A 12,797-nucleotide genomic window follows, 5' to 3' on the forward strand; every position below is an offset into this window, starting at 1 on the left:
GGTAACAGGAAGAAACCTTGAGCAGAACCGAACTCAGAGGGGGAACCCATCTGCCGCGGGCAAGCACCGGTTTGTTATGGAAACGGCTTACATGAAAACAGATAAATTATAATTTTAGATTTAGAATTTTATCCAGGAATGAACAACAGAGCAATTACACAGCTGTAAGAAAGTCACCCGAAACCATCCTGCCAATGAACCAAATTTCAGAACAAATAAATTAAGGAGGAAATGGCAGAAGGAGACCAAAATACAGTGCTGGATGGGTAAAAACAGGAAAGCCACAGCCCGTGACACCAGCATACTTACGTTAAGAGTAAAGGACACTAGGTGCTTGATAAAACTCCCCAGGGGTTGCAGTGTTTTCAGGATGCCATTTAAATTCTGCGAACAGACAGATGTAAAAAGAGGTTAGCTCATTCTACTGAATGACACCACATGCTCTTGCCTTTGGTCCTGGGTGTGGCCTGTGGCCCAGCATCGCACCCACCCCTGCATCGGGTTGGCTCGGCCCAGGCATCGGCACGGTTGAGTTGGCAGATCCTGATTGGTTGAGGAGAGGTTTGATCAGGCTATCGAAGACCAAGCTGAGGGTCTCGTTGTCAAGGTGACCCATTTCAGGGTGCAGGAGCAGCTCCGCCTTCTGTTCCGGGGTGAGGAGGTGCAGAACTTCCAGCTGAAACGAAACAAGGAAACAAAATTGACTACCCAACGGAAGATGGACCCTGCCATTCAAACTAAATTAGGCTACCCAACGCAAGATGGACCCTGCCATTCAAACCAAATCAAGCTACCCAAGGCAAGATGGACCCTGCCATGCAAACCAAATTAGGCTATAAAATCAATATGGAACCTGCCATTCAAACCAAATTAGGCTATAAAATAAATATGGACCCTGCCATTCAAACCAAATTAGGCTATCCAATCAAGATAGAACCTTGCCATTCAAACCAAATTAGGCCATAAAATCAATATGGACCCTGCCATTCAAACCAAATTAGGCTATAAAATCAATATGGACCCTGCCATTCAAACCAAATTAGGCTATCCAATGCAAGATGGACCCTGCCATTCAAACCAAATTAGGCTATCCAATCAAGATGGAACCTTGCCATTCAAACCAAATTAAGCTATAAAATCAAGATGGAACCTGCCGTTCAAACCAAATTAAGCTATCCAATGCAAAATGGACCCTGCCATTCAAACCAAATTAGGCTATCCAATGCAAACCAAATTAGGCTATACAATGCAAGATGGAACCTGCCGTTCAAACCAAATTAAGCTATCCATTTATAAATTCAGACTTGGAGAAGACGTTCTGAAACTGGATAGTTTTATATTAACAAGCCCTGGAGACTAATGCTAGGACTGCACAGCTAAGAGCAGGAGTGGAAACATTTGAAAATGGAGGCACTGGTTATGTTTGTGCTTGTTTTATATTTATGTAAATTAGCCTACACACCTCCACCCCCTCTCCACTGTTGGGAAGTGGAATGTCTGGACAGGCAAGGTCTTTACAGTCAGTGCTGTTATTTGTCATTTGTGATCTTGACACCTGCACCACCTGACAAATACACCTGGGACAAACTATGTTTGTCTTGCAAATGTGGTTTTGAAACCCTAACCATTAAATCCACCGTAGTAACCACAAAAAATTACTTATGGCGCAACCACAAGTTATTTCAATGTGCTCAAATCTGACTTTAAATCAATAACTGGATTAAACCCTTGTGTTTTCTTCATATTATATATGCACCCCGTGTCCACAAGGTCAAAAATGACCCGCCCTGCCGGGCGCCCTGTGGTCAAGCCTCTTCATTAAATTTTCATTACATTCATTTGGCAGACGCTTTTATCCAAAGCGACGTACAAGAAGTGCATTTTCATGATCGTAGACAACTGCTGAACACGGGTTCAGTAAGGTACAATTACTTATTTTGTACAGCTATTTCTAGCTGAGAACAAAGAACACTATCCTGGTCTAACATCTGCAAAGCCAAACTAGGCAGAAGATTAAGCTAGAGTATTAGGACAAATACAATTTACCAAGAAGTGCAGGGATGGGGCAACATGTAACAAGTGACAAGGAAAAAGGTTTTTTTTTTTTTTTTTTTTTTCAATATATATATATACACAGCATGGTGGTGGTTATTCTAGGTATAGTCTGAAGAGATGAGTCTTCAGGCCACGGCGGAAGATGGATAGTGAGGGGGAGGTTCGGAGAGGGACGGGGAGTTCGTTCCACCACTGGGGAGCTAGGGTGGAGAAGCTCTGTGATCCCTTTGGGCGGGTGGGAGGGGTTACAAGACGCCCTGCTGCTGCAGAGCGGAGTGGTCGAGCAGGCACATAGAATTGAGTCATGTCCTGCAAGTAGATGGGGGCTGTCCTGTTGGCGGCAGTGTAGGCAAGGGTCAGGGCTTTGAATCGGATCCTGGCAGCGACCGGTAGCCAGTGAAGTGATCGCAGCAGAGGAGTGACGTGGGAGAATTTGGGGAGGTTGTAGATGAGCCGGGCAGCGGCATTCTGATTTTCAATCCCAAATTAATATTTTTTATGTATTTGTCTCTGGCAAAGAACTGTCTTCTGACTTCACAGTCAAGAGAGACTGTATTTCTACAGTCCACACCACTAGTTTTTACTACGAAACACATCAGTTTGTCTCCCCTCGTTTTCTCTCATGGTACTTCACCAGCTAGAGGTCGCAAAGTCTCATGTTTGAACCTGAGGAGAACAGAAGGGTTAATAAATAGATTTGGAAGTGGAATATCCATCCATCCCCTACACCCGCTTATCCTGGGCAAGGTTTCGGGGGTGTTGGAGCCTATCCCAGCATGCATTGGTTGAAAGGAAGGAATGCACCCTTGACAGGTTGCCAATCAAATCGCAGGGCACACACACCATTCACTCACACACTCATTCCAACGGGCAATTTAGAGTCTTCAATTAGCCTAACCTGCATGTCTTGGCACTGTAGTACCTGGAAGACAACCCACATGACACGGGGAGTACAAACAAACTCACTGGAAAGCTGGCCGGGATTTAAATTGGCATTATCAGTGAAACTTTGCAAGAAAGTAGGCTATATGCCGCAGCGTACAGTCATTGATTCTGATCATTTAATGTACAACACGTAGGCAATGAGTCATAGTTTAGTTCCATAACTGCTGTGCAGACGCAGAAAAGGACATTTCTCCACTTTGCACACAGGTTACCGTCGGGACACACCACAGCTGTGGCTTCAGCAGTCAGACGCCGCTGGATGCCCGGTTGGCAAACTTACGCCGCTGAAGTCCATTTTGAGCGCGATGAAATCCTTGAACTGAGCCACGGCTGAGAACGGGCCGAAGTTCCTCTGCAGCCAGACCTCGCTGCTTTCCCCCGCAGAAACGCAGCCTTTTTACAAAATCAAAAACAAATACGTGTGTTATTTTAACCATTATATCCATGAGATACTGAACATTACCACCATTAACATTGTCTCATTAGCACTACCCCCCTTAACACTGTCTCATTAACTCTATCCCCCTTAACACTGTCTCATTAACTTTACCCCCCTTAACACTGTCTCATTAGCACTACCCCCCTTAATACTGTCTCATTAACACTACCCCCCTTAACACTGTCTCATTAACAGTAGACCCCATTAACACTGTCTCATTAGCACTACCCCCCTTAACACTGTCTCATTAACACTACCCCCCTTAACACTGTCTCATTAACAGTAGACCCCATTAACACTGTCTCATTAACACTACCCCCCTTAACACTGTCTCAGTAACACTACCCCCCTTAACACTGTCTCATTAACACTACCCCCCTTAACACTGTCTCAGTAACACTACCCCCCTTAACACTGTCTCATTAACACTACCCCCCTTAACACTGTCTCATTAACAGTAGACCCCCTTAACATTGTCTCATTAACTTTACCCCCCTTAACACTGTCTCATTAACACTACCCCCCTTAACACTGTCTCATTAACAGTAGACCCGCTGAATGCTGTCTCATTAACACTAGACCAACCCTGTTAACATACTGAGTTAGTATAGAGGAAATGGCAGAGTGGCCAATATAAACTCATACTGGGGTGCCAGTATATTATAATGGCTAAGGAGTTGGTCTTGTAACCTAAAGGTCGCAGGTTCGATTCCCCGGTAGGACACTGCCGTTGTACCTTTGAGCAAGGTACTTAACCTGCATTGCTCCAGTATACTTGTATATCCAGCTGTGTACAATGTAAGTCGCTCTGGATAACAGTGTCTGCTAAATTCCTATAAACATACCCTCTTTAACAGAATTCAAGTGTAGGCAGCAAGGTGCTGTTGGTTTTTTCTTTGAAAGAAAGTCACTTCTCTGTAGATGCTTAGAACCTTTCATCTAATGTGAAATATTGTATGTTTGGGTCCTAAGAGCAGTACCTGCAGTGCTGTTCCTGGCAAGGAAGGGGTACATAAAGTACTTGTAGATCAACTTCTGCTTGGCAGGGGTCAAACTTGAAAAATGAAGACTTATCTCGTTGACGCTGCAGAGATTAAAAATAAAGGCAATGTTTTTCATTCTTTTGAAAATAATGAAAGGTTCACAACAATGCAATTAACATTACTGTCCAGATGGACATTGAAGAGCATACACAGCAAAATGAATAGTGACAATATTAAGATATTGTCATTATTGGATTGGAACACTGTCTGGGAGTTTTTGGATATTATTTCAGTGTCAGTGTATGTTTTTGTCTGGTCCAGACAGTTTTTTGTGTCCAACATCACTGTACAGAATCTTCTGTGAGGATATAAAATATTTAATCGCACACAAATACTGTTGGGGCCAGTCACAAACAGTAAAACTAAAATACTAAAACATTTTAAAACTTCAGAAAGAGAAATATCCCTTAAACACAAATAATTTTGCTGTGTGCTTGACATGTGAACAGTGGGTATAGCTGTGTGAAATTGAATGGTCTGAAATACATACATGGTCTGGTACATCCCACAGGTGAAGTTCCCCATGCTCAGGCAAGACAGGGCCTCCTTGGACACCGTAGAGAGGAGGGGCCTAAGGTTCACTTGGAACCACATCTTGATGAAACCTGAATCCGGGGGCTGCTGATTGGCTGAGGCATTCTGAATGCTTCCAATCAATTCCAGGATAGAACCACCCTGGAAACTGGATCTCTGCAAGGGAAAATATGTATGCTACCAGTTAATTTAACCAGGATTACAAAGTTAACCTAACACCTGAGGACCAGGATTACACAGTTAACCTCAAACCAGAGGACCAGGATTACACAGTTAACCTAAAACCTGAGGACCAGGATTACACAGTTAATCTAAAACCTGAGGACCAGGATTACACAATTAATCTTAAACCAGAGCAATATGATCACACCATTAATCTTAAACCAGAGGAATAGGATTACACCATTAATCTTAAACCAGAGGACCAGGATTACACAATTAACCTAAAACCAGAGGACTAGGATTGCACATGTATCTTACAAAATATATATTACCAAGAAGGTGTAGACATCAATGAATTCCGCTAACACTCCTTCAACAATCTGGGTGTTATTCTGGCCGTCAGACATGTTCATGGGCGTCAGTCCAACACATTGTAAAAAGTTCATTGTGGGACTGGGCATCTTAAAAAAAAACACATAAAGGGACCATTTAGCAAATTATAACAAAGAGCATATTTACCACAGGTTATACGAGCTTCCTCGAATGAAAAACATAAAAAATTGAAACAAAATGTCAAAGATATCTCCTGCTTGTTGCGAGAACACTTCTCTGCGGAATGTGATAGCACTCCAGAGAAAGCGCGGAAGCTTCTTCACACTGTGCCTGGAAAGGAGAGACGCTCTTGGCATCATGTGACATAAAACCACCTATGAACTCCATAACTGTTAAGAGCCGGTCGCACAAACGGGTTTCGGCGAGTGTCAGAAGTGTAAACCGAAGCTTAAAAAGAGCCAGTGAAGTCATGAGGAGGAGACTCTGCTTCGGTGCCAGCCTGTCAGGCGACAAACCAAATGTAATATGGTGGTAGCCCAAAGTTCCTGGTCAACTGAAAACCGAAACTTCTCCCGGTGGGAGGAGGCCAATCAAGTGCCCCTGCAGTGGACCCCAGGTCAGAGATGAATGATGGTGATGATGGTCAGAACTAATAATTAATAATATCAATAAATTCGTTTTTTAATACTACAAATACTAACACTACTACCATCACCACCACTACTACTCCTACTACTATTGTACTGCTACTGCTACTGCTACTGCTACTGCTACTACTACTACTAATAATAATAATAATAAGAAGAAGAAGACAAAGAAGAATATAAAACCATTTTCACATTTAAAAGCTAAGATACATTTGCATTTGAAAAGCCAGAAACACCCTGAGACACACATCATCTGCGCTGTTGTACATTCATTCCACCAATGGACTTCCATGGCTAGCACATAAGCATGATTACATTAGCATGGCTAGCACATAAGCATGATTACATTAGCATGGCTAGCACATAAGCATGATTACATTAGCATGGCCAACACATTATCATGACTTAAATCAGCATGGTTTACGATTTCACATGATAACAACAGATAAGAATCATAATAAGATAAAAGAATATTTTCATTTGGTTTATTTCACTTAATATCTCTCAAAGTGTTTTATACTCATATCCCATTTTTAATTAATCTGAAATCAAGGAATTCACAATTAATAATTATTGCATGATTCATAATTATATTTCTTTCATAATGAATCATTCTTGCCTTTATAAGACAAATAAATACCCATACCTGAGCAGACGCGGGGGTCGTGAGGTACCCTAAAAACAACAGAACAGTAAGCCATGAATGTCAAGCAGTGCATTTCAGTTTCCAGGGATTTAGTACCTGCACACGTCACTAGCGTCCCACTGTTTAATCACGGGGTTGTCACTCATACATTAATTAGCCAATAACATTGGTCAGAGAAGAGAAGAGGGCGGGGAATCCCACTCACCGAGCCCTATGGCAGAGATGGAGAGGAGGAGGAGATACGAATGGTGCCGCATGTTGACTCCGAGTAATCAGTGCATTTGAGATCAACGTATACCTAACAGGGGAAAACACTTCACAATTAGTATTAGGCCATCCAGGAAAATTATGTATAAAGCTATTTATCTGGGTAGTAAGTGTTTATTTACTCAGAAAAACACTATATAATACAGTAAATACAAATACACATTGATACAATAAAAACATAACAAGAATTTATTGTGTTTCCCAGAAGTTATTGATATCTTGGGAGAAGGTTGTAAGAGCACAGGTTTGGTGGCCTGACCGGTCCTTCACACACCTATGTATCTGTTAAATGCCTCCACCAGCACAACTGATTCAACTGGTGGTGGAATTTATCAAATACATGGAATAGCTAGAATGAGGATTAAGATTTAGAGCAGTGGTTCTCAACCTCGGTCCTGGGGGCCCACTGTGTATGCTGGTTTTCGTTCCAACCACAATTGCAGAATCTCTGAATTTTAACAAGCTGTTCATTTTTCTTAATTAGGTGTTTTTCATGTTAAGAGGAATTATTTACCCTCTTAAACCACATTATGTCAGAAACTGCTATGCATGGCATGAAGAATAAAATCCCATTGTGTTATTGTGTTGCTTTTTAAGCGATTGCAATCACTTAAACAGAGGTAACATTTTTAACAGATCAAATTGACGAGGGGAATTAATAGGCTCCTAATTAGTTTGCTGAACACATGTATTTAAGTGCTTTAAGTGCATAATATTTCCCTTAAACTAATTTGCACAATACAGGTTTGACTCGTTATCATTTTCTTTGTTTCTGAATTATTCTTTATCTATCAAATAATTAGATTTAGTGGCCAGGTGTCCACACTTTCCCCAATTAGGAACCTGTTGATTTGCTTCAGTCTTTATTTTGATTAGTTAAAACGTTTTTTAACCTCTTTACGTAACCGTCTACAATATAGCACTATGTGAATATGGGACTTTTATTCTTCATGACATGCATAGCTATTTCTGACACAAGGTGGCTGAAGTGGGCAAATAATCCCTCTGACATGAGAAGAACCTAATTAAGGAAAAATAATATCTTGTTTTAATTCCGGGATTGCAATTGTGGTTGGAACGAAAACCAGCATACACAGTGGGCCCCCAGGACCGAGGTTGAGAACCACTGATTTAGAGGATTAGGGAGGCCAAGATAAAACTATTTGACACAAAGCCATAGTTTCAAAGTCATCCGAAATACGGGGATCTGCCATTTCTACAGTTCTGAGTTCCTATCAGTTCATCGGTTTCATCACTCAGAACATCACAAAAACGAGAATTACACCCATTTTTATCACCACACACTTAAATAATGATAAATACAAAAATTGTATATAATTCATTTTCAACCAAAATGTCACTGAGAACCCTGTAATTTTGACATGAAAAATTCATTCATTCATTCAACGTGCAATATCCTGCCGAACTGAGTTTTCAAGATGTGGTCGAGTTGTCGAAAAAATTTGAATAAAAAAATGGAAATCTTGAAAACAGACGACACACTGGAAGACCCAAAAAGCTGTCTGCACCTGATGATCCAAATTTGAAATATTTGGTTCAAAACAGACCTGGGTAAAATACGTCTTTGTTTTGGATTCAAATCATTTTCAACGCTTTACTGATCTTGTCTGGTGTATTGGAACCAATGAAATACTCTCAAAAAGTGCAAACCTTCTGGTCATATTAGGAGGCTCGATCACACCAGGCAAGATCAATAGCACAGCACAGAAAATTATTTGAATCCAAAACAAATACGTATTTGAATCCAAGGTCTGGTTCACAAAGACAACAGAATGTGAGACTAAGAAATGGCATGAAGTTCGTTGATGGCTGTCTGTGGCCTTCTGGGAAGCGGTAATCAAACTAATGCTTTCATTTTCTTTAATGTGATATATGGCTAACAACTCCTTCAAAATCATTTACCATAACCAACTACGACAAGCAGGCACATCACTTCCCAATTTTCAAATTTTGATACAATACAATCCAGTGATCATTAAAGGGTAATTACAACGCTGATCACTTTTTTTTAGCAGTAAATGAGTGCTTTATAATTAATAATTTAATACATGCCGTTCTTTCAACATTTCTAAAATATTATCATTTGGCAGAAAACCAGGCCCCACCCCAATCATGATGACAGAATACCGTCTCGGAGGTACTATCATGTCGTGTAGATTTCAATCAAGGCATTGAGTCGGAAAATTGTCACCTCCCATAAATTCATCTGTACAACATCCAGAGAATCCGCCCCTTTCTCACCACCTACTCAACCCAGCTCCTGGTCCAAGCAATGGTGCTATCCCGCCTGGACTACTGCAACTCTCATCTGGCTGGCCTACCGGCATCTGCCATCAGACCCCTGCAACTCATTCAGAATTCTGCAGCTCGTCTGGTCTTCAACCTCCCCAGACACTCCCACGTCACTCCCCAGCTCACTACCCTCCACTGACTGCCTGTTATAGCTCGCATAAAATTTTAAACATTGGTCCTAGCATACCAGGCAGTCAAGGGATCAGCCCAAGCATACCTTCACAAGATCTTCAAACCCTACATGCCAGCCAGACCCCTCCGTTCCGCTACCTCAGGACGCCTGGCACCTCCCCCTCTTTGCACTTGCGCTTCCCGATCACGTCTCCTGTCTGTTTTGGCTCCACGATGGTGGAATGACCTTCCCGTGGAAGTCAGAACAGCTGAGACCCTGACAACCTTCAAACGACGACTGAAGACTCACCTCTTCAGGCTGCACCTCTCTCCATCCCTCCCTACCTCCCTGTAGTCTAATTGACTATAAAATCTTATGGTTGTAGCTAGGTAAGCTGTTTATCTTAGTTGACTTAGTTATTGCACTCGTGCCTACTTGTTTAATTATTGCGTGTATTATTTGCATAGACTGATTTGCTGCCGCTTTTGTGTTCATTAGATTAACCTACAGGGTCCAAGTTAAACTATGCGGTCGCTCCCTGCACTTGGAACTGTACTTCCCTCTAGGATTTTCAACACACCTGTTCCTGGTTATGATTATACACTTTGTTGTACGTTGCTCTGGATAGGCGCGTCTGCCAAATTCCTGTAATGTAATGTGATGTAATGTAATGTTCACTTTTTAATATGACAAAACACCGCCGGCACCTGTTTGGCTAGATTGGTTTCGGTCCAACATTTTCAAACCAGAGAGACATGGCGGCCTGTTCATAAACTTTCTCATATTCCACCCAAACGGTCCACTAAAATATTTTTCTGAAAACATTTGAGGTGAGAAATAGGCTATGTAATTGCTGAATCTTGATTCATATTTGATCTGCAACTCCTGATTTGCCAGTCTGATCCAAGTGAGCGCAATTACTCCTTGATTAGGGAGTTTTGTTCTCATCAGTCAGAACTGGTCAATTCAGTTAAAATCCACTGCCTATCTGTGTCCCCTTTTCTTCAGTACATACTAAGATAATCGGCTATGATAAGCTTATCATGAATGATGAAGCCTGCTCATAAAAAAGTGTATCTCAAACCAAGCGACCAATGTTCCGTTGACGGTGCACCGATAACATCGAATGTGCGCCCACAAGGATTAGAAGGGACTGAATGATTCGCTTGCGTATCAGGCCTTCTGTGCGACAGACAGCCAACCGAATCCCAAGTTTCCACACGTCACGAAGCAGCTGCGTGACAGCAGAGGAATTATACCTGGGAAATGGCACCGGCTCGCTCGCTCGCTCTCTCTCTCTCTCGCTCAGCTTGTTCGTCTGGTTTTTGGCTGGTTTTAGACACCCACCTCCTTGGTACCACCTGTTGTGAAAACACAACAGCGAATTAGGACAGTATGTGCCTCCCCTCATATTATATCAGCCTCTGCCAGTCGGTTTGCTGGTATGAGATGGCACTTATTCTCAAGACTACACCAAAATTAAAATCTCACAGAGAATAAATTGGCCAGACACCAAGGTTTCCCAATCAGCACTAGAACAGTCATGACCAAGAATTGTGCTTGGTGCCTGCTGGATAGTTTCATTATGACTAAATCTGACGATTATTTCCTTTTCATAAAAGAAATTAAATTTCATTTCAAGCACCAATTTTAGTGACAAGTATTTTTGTCAAAAAGACATTCAAATGAACAAGGATTAAGAGGGTTTAATGTTTGTTCATTAAATACTGTTATGGCGCACAAATGAAATATCATACTTGAAATTAATTTGAAGTTCTTTAAGTTCTTTGAATCAAAGTGTATTTCTTTTACAGAACAATTTTACTAGACACGTTTACTGAACAAGCTCTGACATTTCAGGACACAACCTGTAAAGTGCGGATTAGACTGACCTTAAATACAATTTTAATCTAACTTGACTTAAAGTCTTGACTGACTTACAGTTCATATCATAAGAAACAGAGTATTTTTAAAGCTGATTCAAACTACTTCAGAAACAAACCCTTTCTTTTCTTTCTTCACGCCCCCGATTCAATATACAAAAAGCAAAAATGTGAAGTCCCACATATTTTAACTACCTTGGAGTTTATTTATTTATAATGGAATTTATTATAATTAAGTCTCGGCGCTCAGCCCATTCCATTGCTCATAATGTCAACTGCCAAACAGAGCATTAAGTTAACAGCACCGGCTCACCTGCTGTGTGAAGCTGAGAGAAAGTTGCGTGTGACAGCGTCCCAGGTGTGCGCTGAAGTGACACAGGAGACTCCACAGTGCGCGATCTGTCGTAGCAGCCAAGGAGGGCGTGTGTGAGAAAAGAGAGAAACACACCAGGCGTGGGTGTCACCCATTCAGAGCAATCGCATGAATAGAGACCTGACAATGAACCTGCAGACTGAGGGCCACAGACTCCCCCACACAAAAGCCAAACTCATATGCAGCCCTATTCTTCAGCGGCATGAAGTGGAAAACTGACCCCCCGGCTTAGCGTCCTAGCGTCACACTTTACCATGTAGACTAGGCACTGAGTGAAGCCCCCCCGGCTTAGCGTCCTAGCGTCACACTTTACCATGTAGACTAGGCACTGAGTAAAGCCCCCCCGCCTTAGCGTCCTAGCGTCACACTTTACCATGTAGACTAGGCACTGAGTAAAGCCCCCCCGCCTTAGCGTCCTAGCGTCACACTTTACCATGTAGACTAGGCACTGAGTAAAGCCCCCCCGCCTTAGCGTCCTAGCGTCACACTTTACCATGTAGACTAGGCACTGAGTAAAGCCCCCCCGCCTTAGCGTCCTAGCGTCACACCTTACCATGTAGACTAGGCACTGAGTAAAGCCCCCCCGCCTTAGCGTCCTAGCGTCACACTTTACCATGTAGACTAGGCACTGAGTAAAGCCCCCCCGCCTTAGCGTCCTAGCGTCACACTTTACCATGTAGACTAGGCACTGAGTAAAGCCCCCCCGCCTTAGCGTCCTAGCGTCACACTTTACCATGTAGACTAGGCACTGAGTAAAGCCCCCCCGCCTTAGCGAGGGGGTGGGTGGTCTATTGACATTCATGCTGTCGACCATCGTGGATGCAACGTGTGGATCTTTATGATCTTTTCTCCCCTGTGTTTGATGCCCTCCAGATGAATGGGGCCCCCTAGGCGACCGCCCTTATCCATCCTAGAAACCAGCCCTGCTTGAGACTGGGGGGGGGGGAGGGGGGGGAGAGTTTCGTTTACACAAAAGTGTGACTGGAAATCATTCCACGGAGCCAAGCTGTTCTGCTACAGGAGCCGCAGCTGAAAACAGGAAGGG

The 12,797-nt window shown here is 42.6% G+C and overlaps 1 protein-coding gene across 3 annotated transcripts in view; it reads right to left on the reverse strand.

The window, feature by feature from the left end:
• Positions 1-11,792, reverse strand: part of LOC118216569 — a 51,925-nt gene extending 40,133 nt beyond the window's left edge. The window contains exons 1-10 of one of the 3 annotated variants that reach the window (XM_035397877.1): positions 11,693-11,792; positions 10,756-10,857; positions 7,010-7,102; positions 6,805-6,833; positions 5,511-5,639; positions 4,973-5,172; positions 4,420-4,523; positions 3,281-3,393; positions 491-676; positions 310-384 (exon numbers count right to left, since the gene is read on the reverse strand). In XM_035397877.1, coding sequence (XP_035253768.1) covers positions 310-384; positions 491-676; positions 3,281-3,393; positions 4,420-4,523; positions 4,973-5,172; positions 5,511-5,639; positions 6,805-6,833; positions 7,010-7,061 — 888 coding nt within the window. In that variant the 5' untranslated portion in view covers positions 7,062-7,102; positions 10,756-10,857; positions 11,693-11,792. The remainder of the gene's footprint in view (positions 1-309; positions 385-490; positions 677-3,280; positions 3,394-4,419; positions 4,524-4,972; positions 5,173-5,510; positions 5,640-6,804; positions 6,834-7,009; positions 7,103-10,755; positions 10,858-11,692) is intronic. The other 2 variants (XM_035397878.1, XM_035397879.1) reach the window with 2 other exon arrangements.
• Positions 11,793-12,797: the final 1,005 nt, after the last annotated feature.

This window comes from Anguilla anguilla, chromosome 17, assembly GCF_013347855.1.
Source record: "Anguilla anguilla isolate fAngAng1 chromosome 17, fAngAng1.pri, whole genome shotgun sequence".
In the NCBI taxonomy this organism is placed as follows: Eukaryota; Metazoa; Chordata; class Actinopteri; order Anguilliformes; family Anguillidae; genus Anguilla; species Anguilla anguilla.